Genomic DNA, 19733 nt, shown 5'->3' with positions numbered 1-19733 from the left:
TGGCAGGGCGCGCAGGGCGGAGGAGGGGTGGCGGAACAACCATCACCCGGGGACGCGAGAAGCTGCACCAGGACCTGGGAGCCCAGCTCAGAACTCGGTTCCAGACACATTTATTGGCGCCCCCTCTAGAACACCCGGTGCTTCGTACTGGGGTACAGAGATGAGGTACCCACAACTGTCCCTAGCTTCCAGAAGCTGCACCCTCCTAAAACCTTCAGGCAGGGTTGTGGCCAATCTGAGAGGGCTTCGGGGAGGTATCAGGCTTAGTTGAAGCTGTGCAAGGAGAGGGGAGCAGAAAAAACCTGAGGAGGGCCTGGAATGAACCTGTGTTAGGGTTCCTTCTGGTTTTGGGGAGAGGGGCCAGGAGTCTGGAATGTAGTGTTTTCTCTATGGTAGGGAAGTTATGGTAGTTATAGGAAGCTGGTTATTGAGGGGTCTGAAGCCCAAGGACTTGGGGCTAAGGTCAAATTTGACCCTGGAAGCAGCGTTGACTCCTGGAGCTCAGGGCCCACCATCTCTCTGGCCTCTCCAGCTGATCTGTTTGCCCGGGTCAGCAGCAGAAACAAAGAAAACACTCCATTGGCAGGAGATAAGCCGGATAAGAGGCCTTCCTCTGGAGGAGCCACCAGGAAGCTGGGAGAGGCCTTGAAGTGCCAGGCTGCCCGCTGTACAAGCCTGCTGCACCCTCGCCGTGGGCTCGGCCCCTCCACGCTGTGCCGCACCGCGCCAGCTCCAGGATCGGATCCACCAGAGGGACAGGACGTCTCGACTCAGCCGTGGCCTGGCATTTGGCCCTCCCGTTCCAGACCTCAGGGTCCTCACCTGGAAGACAGGAACAACAGCTCCTTCACAGGGATGAGCGGGTGCTGGGTCACCTGGCCCTGGAAAGGGGGAGTGACATGACATTGGTTCCCCTTCTCCCAGGGACACTGCCTGGCCCATGCACCAAGAATGAGGTCCCTCCGTGCACCCCAGCAGTGCCTGCTTGGGGCCCAGCAGCCCTGGAGGAAGATGTTGGTGCTTGGGTCATATCAGGCAACAGGAAGGGGGGGTGGGGAGCATTTCCTGACGCGGTGGCCTGAGCCTCCCCATGAGGGCAGGCGAAGAACCCAGGAAGATAGTAACAGGGACACAGCATGGTGGCAATCCTGGGGACAGGGTGGCTAAGAACCTGGGGCGGAACAGGGGGGTTCTCCTGTGGTGGGGAGGTCATGGGGAGCCTGTAGGTCCCAAGGCAGCCCTCCCAGGGCCATATCTTGATATCCACAAACAAGCCCATTTTACGGATGAGGCCCCCAACACAGGTTCTAACAACAGCAGACAGCTGGAGGGCCTGAAGTGACACCCCACCACCACTGAACCACATGCACACAGGGTCTCCCAAATACATTTTATTAATTAAAAAAAAACACCCCAGGGGCTGGAGAGATAGCATGGAGGTAAGATGTTTGCCTTTCATGCAGGTCATAGGTTCAAATCCTGGCATCCCATATGGTCCCCCGAGCCTGCCAGGAGCGATTTCTGAGCATGAAGCCAGGAGTAACCCCTGAATGCTGCCGAGTGTGATCCAAAAACCAAAAAAAAAAAAAAAAAAAACACCCAAAAGGGCCGGAGTGATAGTAGCAGTAGGGTGTTTTCCTTGCACACAGTTGACCCAGGACGGACCTGGGTTCAACCCCAGAAGTCCCATATGGTCCCCCGAGCCAGCAGCGATTTCTGAGCTCATAGCCAGGAATAACCCCTGAGCATCACCGAGTGTGGCCCAAAAACCAAAAATATAAAAAATGTGGGGCCAGAGCAGTGGCACAGCGGTAGGGCGTTTGCCTTGCACATGGTTGATCTAGATCAGGGGTCTCAAACTTGAGGCCTGCGGGCCGTCTGCGGCCCTCCATACAACATTTTGTGGCCCTGCCTTAGAGGAATCTTTTTTTTGTTTTGTTTTGTTTTAGTTGTTTGGGTCACACCCCCCAATGTTCAAGGCTTACTACTGACTTTGCACTCAAGGATCACCCCGACTTTGCCTCCTGCAGCCCCCAGGTAAATTGAGTTTGAGACCCCTGAGATGGACAGCTGTTTGATTCCCCCAGTATCCCATATGGTCCCCTAAGCCAGGAGTGATTTCTGAGCACAAAGCCAGGAGTAACCCCTGAGCATCACCCCAAAGATCTCTCCTTCTGGAGCTCCCAGCATCCCCCGGGGCAGGAAGGCCACAAGTCCCGTGACTCGACAGCTTCTGAGGGCAGAAAGGGTGCTGGGGATGAACCCGACCCCCCTGAGGGTGAAGGAAGGGGGCTTAGTTTTAAAAAAATAAAATTTCTAAAGATAAATCATTTCAAACAAAAAAGATCATTAGTGTCTTAACATCAGTACCCCAGAGTCCCCCCGTACCCCACCCCCAGCCACCTCCGCTCAGCCGGTGACTCAGAGCTTCGTGTTCTCCTCCTGGCTCTCCGAGTCGGCACCTGACAGGTGTCCGATGCTCCCGGGCGTGTGACCGTTGCTGGCACAAGCCACCCCGTCCCCCAGCCCTTCGGGCAAATCGCCCAGCAGGCTCCGGCGAATCTCCTGGGGCAGCCTCGCCTGCAGCTCCTGGCACTCCTGGGCCAGCTGGGCCTGCAGCTATAGAAGGGGACAGAGTCAGTGGCTGAGGGGGGTCCTCGCCCCTGCCAACGGGGTCTCCCCTGAACCTACCCTGGGCTCCTCTTCTGCTAGTTGCTGCAGGAGTTGCTGCTGGCCAGTCATGAGGCGCTCGTGCCGCTGCTTCTGGGCCTCCTCCAGCTGTGGGGGAACAAGGACTCAGCTCTCGGGGCCACCGAGAGCCCTTGGAGCAGGGTGTGGCCAGGGTGAGCCCCCAACATGTCAGGCCCAGATCCCAATTCTGTGGTCACGATGGCAGCGAATGGTTTTGAAGACAATGGGATGGAAAGAGAGTGGACCCGAGGGAAGATTCTAGAAGCTCTTCTTTGGCATGTGACACCAGGCCAGGCCAGATAGGGAGACTGGGACACAGGATGATGATAGAAGAAGGGGTACGGCTGGTTCCTAGGGCCACACTCACCCTGCGGATCGAGTTGACTGACTCGGTGATGTGCCGTCGATTGATCTCTGTCAGTTCCCTGCACAGGGGGAGGGAGATAGGTGGCTCAGGAGGACCCCAGCCCTGCCCACCCACCCGCCCCTGCGGGGAGGGCATGAATCCCGTGTCCTTCCTTACACCTCCTTCTTGTGTTTCTCCCTCGTCTTGGCTTCGGAGATACTGTTGTGGCGTTTCCTGTCCAGGATCTTCTGTAATTCCTTCTTCTCCCTGGGGGAGGTTGGGGTGGAGTTGCCAAACGGGGGGCCCCAAGGGAAGTGTCCCCTCTGCCCCCACAATCCTCGGAGCCAGCACCATCACCTCTCATTCAACTCCTTCAGCTTCTTGAGCTGGGTGAGGTGAGTCTCGCAGACAATTTCCCGCAGCCGCTGCTGTGCCTACGGACATATGTGTGGGCTGGTTGACTAGGGGTCTGTCCCACACCCCCCAGAGTCCCAGGGTAGGGGGGCTCATGGCCGTGGCCCTCCTCACCTGTCTCAGGTGCTCCTGTCTGAATTCGGCCTCCGTGTTGGCCTGCGCCTTCCTCAACTCCAGGAGACTCTGGACTTGTCTGTTTTGCAGCTCCCGGTAGCGCTTCAGCCCCTCATCCTCCTTCTCTGTCTCTCCGCCTCTGCAGGAAGATGGCGTGTGGGGTGAGCAGGAGCTGGGGAGGGGAAGGTTGGACGGTGGGGCAGGGAACAGGTCGGTTATGCCAAGGAGGTGCCTATTACGTTCCGTGGAATGATGGAGTCTGGGACAGGAGCCATAGCACAGCGGGGAGGGCACTTGCCTTGCATGCAGCAGACCCGAGTTCGAGCCCCAGCACCACCTAAGCTTCCTTGAGCTCTGCCGGGAGTGATATCTGAGTGCAGAGCCAAGAGTTAGCCCTGAGCACTCTGGGTGCCCCCCCACCTCAAAAGGAAAAAAAAAAAAAACAAAAACGATGGAACCAATAATGGGAGCCATACTGGACTCAAATACCAGCTGCTCATGAGAAACCTAAGAGACTTCAGAGGCCAGAATGATAGCACAGTGGGTAGGCACTTGCCTTGCACGCGGCCAATCTAGGTTCAATCCCTGGCATCCCTTAGGGTCCCCCTGAGCTTGCCAGGAGCATAGATTCCCGAGCATAGAGCCAGGAACAACCCCTGAGCACTGTCGGGTGTGGCCCAAGATAAAAATAATAAAAATAAAAATAAATCAAAGGAGAGAGGTCATCAGGTTAGCCTGGGGATACAGCTCACATGCAGGAGGAACTGGGTTTGATTCCTAGAACTGCAAAAATTAATAAAAAAATAAAATAAAATCAGTGTTGAGTTGCTGGGGTCCACGCTCAGGGCTGCATGCACTTTGCATGGGGGAGGAGCTTTGGGTTTTCATCCCTGGCACCACATAGTCCTGCAGCACTGGCCAGGATCGACCCTGGGCACGGAGTCAAAAACCATCTGGTGCTATCAAAATATTGATATTGTGGGCTGGAGCAATAGCACAGCGGGTAGGGTGTTTGCCTTGCACATAGCCAACCCGGGTTTGATCCCCAGCATCCCATACGGTCTTCCAAGCCTGCCAGAAGTTACTCAAGAGTAATCCCGGAGCGCAGCCAGAGGTGGCCCAGAAACAAAATAAATAAAATAAAATAAATGGATAGGGTGATCTCAAATTACTAAAAAGTCAACACAAAGGGCCGGAGCGATAGCACAGAGGATAGGGCACTTGCTTTGCATGTGGCTAACCTGAGCTTGGTCCCTTGAACCAGGAGCGATCCCTGAGCATCGCCGAATGTGACCCCACAAAAAAAATATTTCAACAAGAGGCATATGTCCCTGGTGGAGAGACACGTATGCTTCTTCCATCTTCAGGCACTGAAGGGCCCCCCTGGAGATGGCAAGCGGCCCCCCTCTCCCAATCCCTCCCATTTGCAGAAGGACAAATGACTCACAGACCGCCCACCCGGGGCCGGGCCTGGGCCAAGCTGTCGAGCAGCCGCCGAGTGAGGGCCACGGCCTTCCGCTGGTGCTTCTTCAGCAGCTCCCGCAGGTCTCGCTCCTGCCGACTCCGGAGCTTCACGAGACTCTTGTGGCCACGAAGCTCTTCCAAGGGGATCAGGGGAACATCTGTGCGACCCAGCCAAGGTGGTGGGTCACCTGGAGTGGGGCAGGCCCTGCCTACCCAGCAGAAGCCTCACCCCTGGACCCCCCAACTCTACCTGAGAGGACACTGGCTATGAGGTCATCACGCTGGCCTGGGGAGAGAGAGCTAGGCTGAGAAACCTGGGAAGACACCCCCGCACGCCCTGGCAACCCCTTCTTCAGCTCACCAGGTCCCCCTTACCTGGGCTGCTGAGGGAAGGGCTGGTAGGGGAGGTGGTAGGGCCTGGGGGCCAGCGGGGAGAGGTGTCCAGTGGGCTGAGCGTGGGGTTGGTGGGCGTCTGTGCCACCGGCTGTGGGCACGAGTTCTCCTGGCAGTTCTCAGGGCAAGCCTTGGCCTGTGGGAGGGGTTAGGATGCGGAATGTTCTTTCTGCAAAAGCTATATATGCTTTCAGGCCCTTATGTTCGTGCCCTCGGACCACCATCCCTTGGGAGTATGGGATATTATCTGACCAAGAGGGGAGTCTAAGCCTCTGCTCCGTTCATAAGAGCTCAGGACTTCCAGATTGTTCTGGAAAGGCCTGGCTCAGCCCCAAGTTCCCTCCCCATTCTGCAGCTCCTTCCACGCTTGCCCACGACTGCTCGTCTGCTGGGTTGCTTAGCTCCTGATTAAATCAGCGAGGAAGTGACCGCAAGTGGGCACCAGCCTCGCCCGCTAACAGCCCCTGATGCCGTCTCCCTGTCTCCCTACCCCGCCTCCCACAGGCCCCCCGGGACTCTGGACCCAGATGTGCAGGATGAGCTGCCCCCGTCTTCCAGATCACAGAAAAGCCATAGCCTGTCTGGGCTCTAGCCCCAGGACCCCCATCTTTGAAGGGGATCTGTAGCCTGCACCTGTCCCACTGAGTCCTGCACCCCGCGTGGTCACTCAGCCAGTGGCTGGAGGAATTCCAGCCCTGAGCGGACGGCCTCTCACAGGCAAAAAGGGTGGTTTCACCTCCTGAAGCGAGATGTGACCCTAGGCCGCAAGCCACTGAGCGGAGAGGGACAGAGCTCTGTGGCCGGGCCTATTCCAGCCCAGGAGGAAAAAAGGCTTCCAGCCAGACAAGCCGTGCGGCTGGAACTGCGGCTGGAATGCGCAGTCGCTTGGCTTTGTTTTGGGATTCAGGCTCTCTGGGCTTGGCTAAGGCGGGATATCAACCAGCAACATCCTTGGGACAGGCCATCACTATCTGGAGCAGGGTGGGGCACCCGGCCAGCCCCCTCGGCCAGGTCGGCTCACCTCGCAGTCCTCGATGAGGGCAACCAGCTGCTTGGTCCGCTGGTCCATGAGGCTCACGTGCTTGATGGGGTTGATCAAGGCTGCAGCGTAATCTGGGGGTGGGGTGGGGGGCAGCAGCAGGCTAAGATCTCGGGAACTGGCAGCCCCGAGGATCAGCCTCCTACCAGTTGCAGCATCCCCGGCACCTCCTGTCCTGGGAGCCTGTTTCCCATCCTTGGCACCCCCCACCTCCTCACCCTGGTGGTCGTCGGGGATGTAGTCGGATGCCTCGGTGTAGATCAGCAGGGCAGGCAGGCAGAGAGGCTGGTTGGCCTCATTCCGCAGGCAGATGTAGTGGTACCCTGCGTCGGGGGTGGAGGGAACAGGCATGGAGTCACATCCCCCAGGACCTAATTGCTATCATCCACCATCTCCCCGACCCTGCCAAGTACCTGAGCGGATGGCAAACACGGGCAGGATCCGGTGCCCCACAAACTTGCCATTCTCCTCGAAGGCAGCAATGCGCAGAGAGGCCAGTGTGGGCAAAACCACCTGAGGGCATAATGGGCACAGACTACCAGGCTGTCCACAGAGCCATAACCCGGCCTCCCTAGCCTCTGCCAAGAGCTGGCTCACCGCTCTGGGCCCTGCCAGACAGCCAGCAGCCGTCAGAGCCCCGACGTTTCTTGCCCCAAGTTTCTTGGGCAGAGAGAGGCCTCCAGCTCTTGACTGGGGTCTGCTCAGGTCACCTCACTTGTAAAACCACAGCACAAGGAGCTGGGAAAAGGGTCCAAAGGGTTCGAGTGCATGCTTTGGAGCCCCAGGTTTGATCGCCCCAAACCCCCCTGGTTGTGGCCCCAAAAGAGAAAAAACGATGGAAGGATAGCATAGTGAGTAGGGCATTTGCTTGCATGGGGTCAACCAAGGTTCAAGTCCCACAATCCCATATGGTCCCCTGCGCGTGTCAGGAGTGATTTCTGAGTGCAGAGTCAGGAGTAACCCCTGAGCACAGCTGGGTGTGGCCAAAAAAAGAGAAAGAAAAAAAAAAAAAGGAGCCAGAGAGATAGCATAGTGGTAGGGCATTTTTGCCTTGCACGTGGCAGACCTTGGACGAACCCAGGTTCAAGTCCCAGCATCCCATATAGTGCCCAAGCCTACCAAGAGCAATTTCTGAGTGCAAAGCCAGGAATAACTCCTGAGCACAGCCGGGTGTGGCCCCCAAACCGATGGATGGATGGATGGATGGATGGATGGATGGATGGATGGATAGATAGATAGATAGATAGATAGATAGATAGATAGATAGATAGATAGATAGAGATAGATAGATAGATAGATAGACAGACAGACAGACAGACAGACAGACAGACAGACAGACAGACAGACAGACAGACAGACAGACAGACAGACAGAAGCACAGAATGAGAAAGTCCAGCCCAGCTGGGAGCAGAAGTAGAGTGGTCTGGGGCTAGTGTGTACTACTGGGAGGCTCCAGGGCCTCCTGCTTCTCCCCTTTCTCCTCATATCTCACCCCAAAGCGGGAGCCCAGGCCTGACCAACTCTTACAGATGGAGGGGAGAGGACCTGAGCACCCCTCACAGGGACTAGGAGACTTGGGCTCACCTTGGGGAAGTCGAAGGGCTCCTCGTCCCACACGGGGTTGAAGGAGTTGCCCTGGGACGTCTTGGTGCGGTACTTGCGCCTAGTGTCCACGGGGAGGCCGAACATGTCCACCTCCACGTAGATGCCAACCTTCCGGTCAGACAGGAACTGCCCCGAGATCACCTGGGGAGGGGAGGGCGGGCAGAGGTGAGCAGGCACGCAGTCTGCCCCCGGACACCCAGACCCAGTCCCCTCCCAGTCCCCACCTTGACCCGCAAGGCGTTGGCTACGATGCCGTCCACGATGACCTCGGTGAAGGGGTCGAAGGACTTGTCAGGCCGCCGCATGAACTCAGGCTTGAGCAGGTAACCGCTGCGCCCATTGTACTCAAACACACCGGCATTGAGCTGCATTGGCACATCTGGGGACAAGGAAGCGGGCAAGGGTTTATGGGTGGCACAGAGAGTGATGCCAGGAGTCATCAGGACAGAAGGAGCCCCTGGTCTGGAGGTTCAGATGGTACCAGGAATCCAGACTCAGATTCTGATCACAGAGCCAAGAGTAAGCCCTAAGCACCTCTAGGTGTGAGGAGGGAGGGAAGGGAAGGGAAGGGAGTGAGTGAGGGAGGGAGGGAGGGAGGAAGGAAGGAAGGAAGGAAGGAAGGAAGGAAGGAAGGAAGGAAGGAAGGAAGGAAGGAAGGAAGGAAGGAAGGAAGGAAGGAGGGAGGGAGGGAGGGAGGGAGGGAGGGAGGAAGGAAGGAAGGAAGGAAGGAAGGAAGGAAGGAAGGAAGGAAGGAAGGAAGGAAGGAAGGAAGGAAGGAAGGAAGGAAGGAAGGAAGGAAGGAAGGAAGGAAGGAAGGAAGGAAGGAAGGAAGGAAGGAAGGAAGGAAGGAAGGAAGGAAGGAAGGAAGGAAGGAAGGAAGGAAGGAAGGAAGGAAGGAAGGAAAAGATCCGGCAGCCCAGGAAAGGGCCAGTCAGATTTTGTATGTGGTTCAGAATTGGGGATCAGGGGGCCAGAGTGATAGCACAGCGGTAGAGCATTTGCCTTGCATGCTGCCAACTCAGGACAGACCCAGATTCAATCTCTGGCATCTCACATGGTCCCCTGAGCCAGCCAGGAGCAATTTCTGAGGGCAGAGCCTGGAGGAACTCCTGAGGCTACTGTGTATGGCCCCAAAACAAAACAGAAATTGGGGATCAGGGGGGCCGGGCGGTGGCGCTAAAGGTAAGGTGACTGCCTTACCTGCGCTAGCCTAGGACGGACAGCGGTTCGATCCCCCGGCATCCCATATGGTCCCCCAAGCCAGGAGCAACTTCTGAGCGCATAGCCAGGAGTAACCCCTGAGCGTCACCGGGTGTGGCCCAAAAACCAAAAAAAAAAAAAAAAAAAAAAAAAAAAAAAAAAAAAAGAAATTGGGGATCAGGCAGGGGCTGCCGGGGGTGGCACAGGGCGAGGGGTGCTCACCCAGCGTCTGGAAGTTGAGCGCCACCAGCTGGCAGCCCACATTCCAGAAGAGCTGTGGCATGTAGTTGGAGGAGTCCACGCGTGTCCCCTTGGGGTAGATGCGGCTTAGCTGCTGCTTGTTGTATCTGAGTCAGAGGTCAGGGCCATGCGGGCAGCCATGACCCCACCACCAGTTGCCCTTGGCTTCCAGCCCCCTCTCCTCCAGTCTAGTCCAGCCCAACCCAGAAGCAGCTTCGGGCAGGGGCCACTCGGGGCACTGGCCGGAAGGATACTCCACAAACTCCATGGGGCTCTTGGTCAGCTGCTCCATTGCCTTGGTCTCCACGAATGACGACATCTCAAAGCACTTGTTCCTCTCTGGGGGACCAGGCAGGAGTGAGGCCGGGCAGGGCAGGGCCACCCCTCACCCTTCCCTGCCAGTCCCAACACTCACTCCGAGCAGCCTCAAAGGACTTGAACTTGACGGGCTCGACGTAGTTGACAAGCGTGGACATCTCCTCGGTGGCGTTGACCTCACTGCTGGCGGTGCCCTGTAGTGCCCGGATGCTCAGTCCTGCTCTGCATCCACTCCCTCCCACTCTGTCTAGTGCTGGCCTGGCACTGTGCTCATACTCAGTTGACTTTCTGGAAATACCCCCCCCCTCTGTCCTCTGATCCCTGAAGCTGAAATGCTTCACCACACCCCCAGATCTCCTGCATTCAGAGAACCCCAATTCTCCGCTTAGCCAAAGTCTCTCCCTGGACCCCTCACCTCACCCAGACCTGGTTAATGGGTCCAAGATCTCTCTAAGTCTTTCAGGGTTACCTTTACCCCCTGCATATCTAAGGGATCCTCTTCCCCAAAACCCCTGAGAACCAGGCAGATAGGCAGAAAGGATCCCACTCTGTTTCCCCCTTTTCTGTTTTGTTAAATTTTGTGGGGGGGCATACCTGATGCTCAGGGGTTACTCCTGACTCCACATTCAGAAATTACTCCTGGCAGGGAAGTGCTCAGGGACCAGATGGGATGCCAGGGATTAAACCCGGGTTTGCCATGCTCTTTTTTTGGGAGGTGGGGGGGAATTCCCAGTGGCACTCAGGAGTTACTCTTGGCTCTGCACTCAGAAATCGCTCCTGGCAGACTTGGGGGATCAAATGGGATGACAGGAATTGAACCCAGGTCCATCCTGGGCTGGCCACATGCAACGCAAATGCCCTACCACTGTGCTATCTCTCCGGCCCTGCCATGTTCAATGCAAGCATCTCACCCGCTATGCTATTGCTCCAGTCTCCACATCAGCCACCTTTAACCCCAGGACTGACCTCATCTGTTGTTGGCTTTTTGAGATCTGTCTGCTCATCCTCTTCCTCATCGTACTCCTCATCCTCCCGCTCAGTGGGTCCAGGAACTTCGGGGACTGACGTTGGCAACTCCTCACCCAGAGATTTCCGAAGCTCCAGGCTGGGCTTCTCGAGGGCAGCCTCTTCCCCGTTGCTCAGGCCTGCACAACTCTCAGAACTGGGAGACCCTGCAACAGACAGGCAGTAGGAGTCAGGGGTCAGGGGTCAGGGGCCATGACATAGGCAGGGTCCAGTGGAGGTGGAGGTGTGTGTGTACTCAGAAAGGATTCAGAGATAGTTGGGGTCATAGGTCAAGAGTCAGGTGCAGAGGTCTACAGAAAGGCAGAGATGCTCAGAGCTTAAGCACAGGAGTGGTTAAGGAGCCCCAGAGCACTGATCTTGGGGACAAAGGACAGCAGGATGGGGTCCTAGGCAAGGGTCAGATTAAGGGAACAGCAATAAAGCAAGGAGACCCTGGGTGACTCTGGGGGACACAGTCAAGGTCAGAGATCTAAGGGTCAAGTCCCACTTGGCTTAAGGTCACAAATCAGAATCATAACCTGGCAAGGGGAAGGGTGCTGTAAGGTAGAAGGTTAAAGTTGAGGGGTCAGGAGTGGGAAAGGCAAATCCAACTGGGGTGGAGCTCAGCAGGTGCAAGGGGACCAACAGGCAGAGGCCCCTAGGGCAGGGCAGGAGGGGAGGTGGAGGCAGGCGTTCTGTCCTGGGGAGAAGGAGGGTGAGCAGGCCCGAACCTCCCAAGAGTGGCTCCTAGCACCTACCAAGCTGGGGCGAGGAAGGCTCGGTGGCAGCTGAGCTCTCACTCAGAGCCGAGTTGCTTTGCTCCAGCGGCCTCTTGCGCACGGAGCTGCCGGGGACTCCAGTGCTGGGTTGGTGCCGCTTCTTGTTCTTCACCAGGATTCGGCCCATCAGGTCCTGGGGGCTGGGCAGAGGGACGCCCTGGGCCAACTGATGGGCATGGGCAGGTCAGGACCTGCTAAGGGGCCTATACCCCACTCCACCGCACCCTGGCCTGGCTCCGCACCCCCGTACCGGGTACTTGTCCAGGGGGTCAATGAGCAGCGCATCCCCGAAGATAGAGCGGCAGTACTCTGCCATCTTGGCCTGCTGCTTGGCCCTGTGGGGTCCAGGTCAGAGGTCAGATGGCAGTGGGGTCAGAGGTCATCACAGCACCCGTCCAACAGTGCCAGCAGGGGAATCAGAGGAGATAGACAGACGGATGAATGGATGGATGGAAAGATGACAGACAGCATGTTCAGGTGCCCCAAATGAGCGGTTGCAGGGGCCCCAGCAGGGCACTCACGAGTCCACGTGGTTCTCGAAGGACAGGATGACGGGGTAGGGCGAGGTCTTGAAGGCCGTCTCAGCGATGGCCTCCAGCACGTCCCGCAATGGAATCTCAGTGGTCATGGTGAAGCCGTGGGTGATGAAGGGCTCGTCCTCAGGCGGTCGCCCCTTCCACACGTCCAGTTCCACGCAGCGGCAGCCGCACAGCAGTGCCTGCCGGTACATCTCCACCGACGATGTCCCGGTCAGCTGCCCCGCTGTGGATGAGGCTCCGTCATCCAGGCCGCCCCGAACCCCCTCAACTCGGCAAGGACCGTGCGACAGAGCCAGCACCCTAAGTCCCCCAGGCAGGGCAGAGCTCCAAGCTAGGGTTCATTCTGAGAGCTCAGTCAGCTGCCCCAGAACTCCCCCTGCAATGCTTCCTGACCTACTCCTGCCAGCTTGCACCAGCCCAGCATCCTCAACACCCTCTTGGGGCCTGAGCTCCCAGCCCCCCACCGAACTGCCCTGTCCCCTCCTGCCTGGGGACCCAATGACCTCCAGTCTCCCAGCCCATCTCTGCCAGAAACATACCAGCAGTTATTTCCCAAAGTCCTTCTCCCTCATGTTGGTAAAAAAAAAAAAAAATCCAATTTCCCAGGGCCAGAGCAGTGGTGCTAGCGGTAAGGCGTCTGCCTTGCCTGCGCTAGCCTAGGAAGGACCACGGTTCCATCCCCCGGTATCCCTTATGGTCCCCAAGCCAGGGGCGATTTCTGAGCACATAGCCAGGAGTAACCCCTGAGCATCACTGGTGTGGCCTTTCCCCCAAGGAAAAAAAAATATTCAATTTCCCTATGGGTGTCCCCCAGACCCACCTCCCAGATTCCTCATGAAGGAGACTCTGACCCCCTAGACCACACCCAGGCTCTCCGGCCCTGCCACATCTGCAACAACTCCTTCCTGCTTATTTTATCTTTTGGGGTCACAATGACAATGCTGGGGACAATGCCCTGCCCAGTGCCGGGCTCAGAGGATTGTGGGTATTAAGGATTCTTGAAGCTGAGATTTCTATATCACTTCTGCCGTCCCTCCGGTGCCTCCTCCTGCCAAGGGGCACCAAAGTCCAGATGGGCGATAGCACAGCGGGTAAGGTAAGGGGTAAGGGGTCTGTGTTATAGGTGGCCGAGCTGAGTTCAATTCACAACTCGAACTCACGGCTCCCAATCCCTGAGCACAGAGCCAGGAGGAAGCCCTGACAGAACCTAGCTGGGTTCGGCCCCAAAACACAAAACAATAACAAAAGGAGTAGGGCTGGAGAGATAGCACAGAAGTACGTTTGCCTTGCATACAGCCAAACTCAGATGGACCCCGGTTCGATTCCTGGTATCCCATATGACCCCCTGAGCCTGCCGGGGGCGATTTCTGAGCACAGAGCCAGGAGTAACCCGAGTGCCACTGGGTGTGACCCAAAAACCAAAAAAAGGAACAAACGGCTGCCCCACTCAGAGTCCTGCAGGGTCCCCTCCCAAAGGAGTGCGGTAGCAGTAAGGGGGACTCCGGAAGGGCTCACCCGTGAGATAGGTGTTGTGTGAGGAGTTGATGAAGTAAGCACTCAGTGGCTGCGTCATGTCTGCGCTCAGGTCCAGGGTCTCCAGGGGCAGAATGCCATTTTCCTCGCCCCCCAGGTAGCAGCTGAACCCCTCCATGGACATCTGGTCTGAGAGTCGGGGCGGTTAGCAGCGTGGCATGGCTGGGGTTCCAGCCGCCACCCCCCAGTCCTGCCTGCCCCCTGCCCTGGCGCTCACCCCGTTCCCGAAAATGCTTGTTGCGCTCATATTTCTCGATGAGCTGCCGGGCCTGGGACTGCCGTAGGGGCGGGTACAGGACTTCATTGAGTCGAGGGTCCCGCTGCTTCTGGTTTATAAAGTCCATGAGCTGTTCCAGCGTCAGGTACGGTTTGCCCTTGGCGCCTCTGGAGCAGGGTGGGAAACTGAGTCAGGCTGGAGCCGCTCCTCCCCCCACCCCCACTGGCCCCTCCACCACTCCTGGTCGCTCACCCTGGAAGAAGGATCAGGAAAGGTTCTACCCAGCTCCAGGAGCTTTTTTTTTTTTTTTTTTTTTTTTTTTGGTTTTTGGGCCACACCCAGCGGTGCTCAGGGGTTACTCCTGGCTGGCTGCTCAGAAATAGCTCCTGGCAGGCACGGGGGACCATATGGGACACCGGGATTCGAACCAACCACCTTTGGTCCTGGATCGGCTGCTTGCAAGGCAAACGCCGCTGTGCTATCTCTCCAGGCCCAGGAGCTATTTATTGGGGTGAAGCTGTAACCTCTCCATAGCTCCCGGTCCCCAGCCACCCGCCTGACCTCTCAGCGCTTAAATGGGAAAGGACTCTGAAGGTCATGAAGCCTGGCTGGTCCCTGTGCTAGGTCCCTGATCCAGCTGCAGCAGTCCTCTCCCCCCTCCCCCGGCTGAGTGAGCTCAGGCCAGTCTCACTGTCTACCTGAGCCCCCCCCCGCCCTTCAGTCTCACCATCCCCTGAGCTCCTTATTCCTCGTCACCCCCCCCCCACGCACCCGGAGGTGCTAAAAGGAACCCAGAGGAAGGCTCAGCGCCCGCATCCAAGCACTGTCCCAATCCCCCCATAGTGAACCACCAGGCCAGCTGGCTGTGTGCAGAAGCACCCCTGACCCCCCCCCCCCCCCCCGCAATTCCCAACCCTTGTGGGGGTGGGGGACTGTGCCACTCACATCTCCAGCAGGATCTTGTCGATGTCCGGCCTCAGACACAGCTTGTTCAAGAAGCGCTCGAAGATTTCCACGGTAAAATCGTCGGGCCGAATGGACTCACTCTGGGGCAGGGGAAGGTTGGGTGAGAACCCAGGACCCCTCTCTCCACCTCCGTTCCCCCTGTGCCCCCCCCCACTCAGTCCACACACACACCCGATTGAATTTGAGGCCACAGGACTCCAGCGCTGTCTCCACACGCTTCTTGTCGGCCGAGAACATCTTCAGGATACTGTGGGGTGGGAGCGGGGTGAGGCCTTTGGGATCCCCCCATGGAGAGGGTCTGGGAAGCCCCAAAACGGAGGTGGATGAGAGGAAGGGGAGGCTCACTTCTTGACTGGAATCCGCCCATCTTGGTTCACCTGCAGCTTCAGTTTCGTGTATCTGGGGGAGAGACGGGGAGAGGGGGGTGCCAGTGGGCTCATGCCCTGGGACCAGTTATCTGGCCGCCTCCCCGCCCCCCTTCTGTACCCCAAGAGGCTCACGCTTTGCGCAGGAAAGTGTTGCGGGAGGCGTTCTGGGCCAGAATGTTCATGGCCAACTTAAACAGCTCCTCGGCCCACACCTGGGGGGGGTCAGAAGGTAGGGGGTAGTGAGATGAGTGAACAATACCGGATGCTGTCTCGTTGCACCCTACAATTGCCCCACTGCGTCTAGCACTGCAGAGCACTGCGTCTAGCTGAAAACACGCTCATCAGACCAGGGCCGAGTAGGGAGGACGGAGAGCGGTCCTGGGGGGCAGGGGGCTCCCCCTACCATGGTCTTCCGGCTCACCTTAGCCGTGTCGTCCTGCACAGCCATGAAGTTCAAGAACGTGATGTTCACCAGGTCGGGCCCAGACACGACCGTCATCAACTTCTCCTCCAGCCGGGCTTCTGGGCCCCCAAAGCCGAGCACCTCCCGGATCTTGGGGTCCTGGGCAGATGAAGCACAGAGTAAGGTACGTGTGGCAAGGCCCCCAGCCTCGTCCGTCGCAATCTGCCCTATCACTCACCTTGGGGAAGCGGGCGTAGCGCCCCGTGCGGGTGTCCCGGATGGAGCTGATGTCCAGCGTGTCCACCTCCTGGGGAGACCAGGTGCCAGCAGGTCTCAGAGGCCACCCCGGCCCTTGCCGCACACACCCCCCACCCATAGCATGTCCTGTCTAGGGAGCTTGTGGAAGGAGACCGGACAGCAGCCGGGTCCCACCTATGGGCAGGAGGAGGCAGTTTGGGGGTGCTTGGCACCGACATGACCCTTACCATGTTGGGGCCAGTCCAGTAGAGAAAGAAGCCATCGGCGTCAACGCGGAGGGTCACCAGGTTCCGGCTCGAGGTGTCCTGGAGACAGGCGAGACGTGAGGAAAGCTAAATCCTTGGACACACCCCAGTTTCTGCCACAGCTACAGACACAGCTCCCCTTCCTGCAGTTGGGGTCCCAGGGTTCTGTTAGGAAGTCCCCCAGAACAGGCTCCGAGGCCCCTGGCTTCTCTTCCACCCTTCTTCTCTCTCCCAGAAATCAGACCTGCCTCCTAGAGGAGGCCCCCACAGGCCCCAGCCTCGGGGGTATGTTTATGGGTCAGAGAGACGGAGAAGGACTCAGCGGACAAGGGTTCAGGCACTGCAGGCATGACCCAGGTTTGACCCCTGCACCACGCAGCCCCCCCAAATACCACTGGGATGTGAGCCCTGAGCTGGCAGTGGGCCCTAAAAAATGGGTGTGGCCCCCAAACAAACAACGGACAAAGAAAAGCAAGGGGTTCTGAGTGTGGGACACCCCCCAGCTGTCTTGTGTCTCTCAGTGTCCAATCACAACCTACAACTGCCCCCCAAGTTCCCAATCCTGCACCCCCCTGGACCCCCTATTTTCATGGCCCAGTACACCCAAAGAACACAGATGAAGCGTCCCAGGGGCCCGCCCCGCCCCAGGGCGGTCAGTGAGGACACCTCTCCCCCAGGCCTGCGCCAGAGGCGCTGCTGCTGCCCCAATTTCCAAGAAGGGACTGGCCTGGCACTCCCTCAGGCCACCCGGGTGACCAGGAGCATGGCCAACGGGGGTGATCAATGCCAGGGGACCCGGCCAGGAGGGGAACTCTTGGCCCCAGCACCTTGGTGCCTCCCTCACCTGCCGCGCCTGTCTGGGGGGCAGTGCCAACCTGGGCATGGTGCCACCACCCTGCAAGGCCCAGGACCCGCAGTGCTGCCCACCCAGCGAGAGCTCCAGGTTCAGCCCCACCCCATCCCTTCCTCTTCAGACTCAGTTTCCCTTCCTGAAGAATGGGGCCCGTGGTGCCCCACCCAGAGCCTGGCAGAGAGAGCTGGGTGGGGCAGAAGGGGAGGGAGGTCTCTGGGGGCCTGGCAGACACTCGAGCCTCCCCACCTCTGGGGCCCAATCTGGCCTCTCAGGGCTCAGGCACCCCAACAGGAGGGGTGCTTTTGTGGGTGCTGCACCAGGGCCTCCCCCCTCCCGCGCCTGACCCCCCCCCCAAACCCTAGGGGTCCTGTCTGGCTCGCAGGGGGACTCTGCAGTCCCGATTCTGCTCGGGCACCCCTAGGGCCCTCTCCAGGCTCCCACTTCCTTATTTGGGTTTATCACACTGGAAGGAAAAGGAGAAACTTTTCCCCTTTGGGCTGGCCTTGGGGAAGGTCGGCCCTGCACCCCCACTCCGTGGTGGTCCCCCTCTGTGGCACACCTGTAACCTCCAGCCACACCCCCTGCCCTCCCCGGGCACCCCCTCCCGGCCCCACCCAGCCGGAAAAGAGTTGGTGTTTCCAGGCCTGTGGCCTGACCGGGAAGGAGCCGAAGGGAAGCTAGGGCAGGCCCGGGAGGCCTCGGGGAAACAGGGGCAGGGGGGTGTGCAGGAGGGGGACCCCCAACCCTGGCCGGGAGCTAGCTGCTGGGCTCGGGGGTCCAGGACGTCTGGGGAAGCACCTGATCATGGCAGGTAGATGGGGGGAGCAGGATTTATTGGGGTTCAAAGTCCCCGTGCTAAGGAGTGGAGAGTAAAGTTTCCCCAGGGTGGAGAAACTTGGGGGGAGTGGGTAAAGTCTCCACACCCGGGGTGGGTGCCTCGGTGGGTCCTCCTGAGGGGGTTCATGATAGGGCTGAGATCCAGAGCCAAGTCCAGGGGTACCACCAGGTTGAAAAGTGATGAATGGGCGGCACAGCGTGGGGGGTCTAGGGCACTGAAGGAGGGGAAAAAAGGGGTGCAAGGGAGATCGCTCACCCACAATGGGGTGCGCTGAGCCAGATGAGAGTGGGGGGAGCTTAAGTTTGAGACTCCAGCACCCCCTGGAGTGAGGGTGTGGGGGAAAAATCTGGGGACCAGGCCAGGAGGGGTTTAGGCAAAGAAAAGAAAGAAGCTGGGACGGTTAGGAAGGAGAGGGAGGAAAAGGGAATTAAAATGGTGTGTGTGTGTGTGTGTGTGTGTGTGTGTGTGTGTGTGTGTGTTTGGGGGGGTGCCTAGGATTACTGGGGTTCCAAGCCTCCCAACCCCAAAGCGAAAAACTTGGGAGGAGAAAAGGGACCGTCCTGGGACGTTGAGGGGGACACTCCAGTGTTGTTGTGGCGCATGCACAGACAATCTGGGGGTGCCCGGGGTGGAATGCGCGTGTGAGGGGGGGTCCCCGAAGTGCAAGCCCCCCCAAGTCGACTCACCTCGTCCCACTTGATGAATTTGCTCCCGCGCCGGAGCGTCTCTCCCACGGCGGGTGGCTCCAGCTGCAGCGCGTGGACGCCGGGCCTGGCCCCCGCCATGGTCAGGCCTGGCCGGGCCGGGCCGGGGGGCGGCTCGGGGACTCACGGGGCTGCGACGGGGACCTTCGGGAGCCGCTGCCCCTCCGTGAGCTCCCGCGCCGCCGCTCCGGCCCCGTCCGACTGTCCCGGGCAGCCCGGGGCGCGCGGGGCTGGGCGGGGCCTGGGCGGGCCCGGGGCGGGGCCTGGAGGGGCGTGGACGGACAGCCTCTTGCCCCTCGCCTCGAGAGCGCTCCCTAGTGGCCGGGCAGTAATTGCAGCCGCTAGGGATATGGGGGGCAACGAGGGTGCTGGGGGGAGCTGGGGTGCACCCCTGGTGCTGCTGGAGAAACCGGTGCTCCTGGAAAGTAAACAGAGAGTCAGCTCAGCTCCTTGCAAGTTGCCAAGTCCAGGCCGCCCAGCTTGGGGGAGTGGAGAATGGGGGGGCAAAGGGGTGCCCGGCCCAACCGTCCCTGAGCCCCCCAATACTTAGACACACACTCTCACTCGGTTCTACAGCACTTAGCTGAGAGCAGGAAAGGCCACTCCCACCCACCCACCCTCCCTCCTCCTCCTCCTCCTTCTCCTCCCTGGGAGCACTTAGCCAGCTAATGGGCCTCCCGCGACTGGCTCCCCTCCCCCGGCCCTCAGCCCGGGGACGCCTGGCGCCTGGCGCCTGCTTGCAAGCACCCGAGCACCCCCACCTTCACCCCGGCCTCCTCCCGGGGTCCGCTCTGCCATACCGCCTCCTTCCTCCCCGCTTTGTGCCAAGCAAGACCCTCCACCCTGACCAAATCCTGAGCCAGTCCCTGGGAGGTTGCAAACTGTCAAAGTGGTGGTGGTGGTGGGGGGTGATGGTTGGTCCTTGGTCCAGAGGGGTCAGAAGCTTTCTTCCAGAATGAGTCGAGTTCTCTCCAACGCTCACGCTAGCTCCTCTTTGGAGTTTTGAGGGGCTCGGCGATGCCTGATGTAAAGTAAGCAAGCAGGTGCCTGGCCTGAAATATTCTTCCAGCCAAGGGGAGGGGGAAGGCGAGAAAGCGCATGGGCACTGGGATGGGGGGGGCTGCAGCCCCTCCCGCAGGGCTTGACTGAGGGGGGGGCTCCTGCCTGGGGGCCCCTGTGGGAGCCCCCCCAATCCAGAGGC

At 59.0% G+C, this 19733-nt stretch overlaps 1 protein-coding gene across 1 annotated transcript; it reads right to left on the bottom strand.

Annotated features, from left to right (window-relative positions):
• Positions 1 to 94: 94 nt before the first annotated feature.
• PLCB3 (phospholipase C beta 3) lies at positions 95 to 18704 on the bottom strand. The gene is made up of 32 exons (XM_049779574.1): positions 18515 to 18704; positions 16120 to 16197; positions 15873 to 15941; positions 15653 to 15793; positions 15364 to 15443; positions 15209 to 15262; positions 15035 to 15110; positions 14843 to 14943; positions 13898 to 14064; positions 13663 to 13809; positions 12130 to 12370; positions 11859 to 11943; positions 11588 to 11774; positions 10791 to 10996; positions 9922 to 10018; positions 9761 to 9845; positions 9489 to 9613; positions 8291 to 8445; positions 8046 to 8207; positions 6875 to 6974; positions 6680 to 6784; positions 6444 to 6535; positions 5405 to 5558; positions 5280 to 5315; positions 5013 to 5187; positions 3566 to 3704; positions 3395 to 3471; positions 3215 to 3304; positions 3059 to 3116; positions 2692 to 2778; positions 2404 to 2619; positions 95 to 822 (listed from the first exon to the last, which is right to left on the bottom strand). The coding sequence occupies exons 1-31, from the start codon at positions 18611 to 18613 to the stop codon at positions 2422 to 2424; spliced, it is 3666 nt and encodes a 1221-aa protein (XP_049635531.1). The 5' UTR covers positions 18614 to 18704; the 3' UTR covers positions 95 to 822; positions 2404 to 2421.
• Positions 18705 to 19733: the final 1029 nt, after the last annotated feature.

This window comes from Suncus etruscus, chromosome 9 (genome assembly GCF_024139225.1).
Source record: "Suncus etruscus isolate mSunEtr1 chromosome 9, mSunEtr1.pri.cur, whole genome shotgun sequence".
Taxonomy (NCBI): Eukaryota; Metazoa; Chordata; class Mammalia; order Eulipotyphla; family Soricidae; genus Suncus; species Suncus etruscus.
The sequence above is the reverse complement of the archived record's forward strand: the minus strand, read 5'-3'. Positions and strand labels throughout refer to the sequence as shown.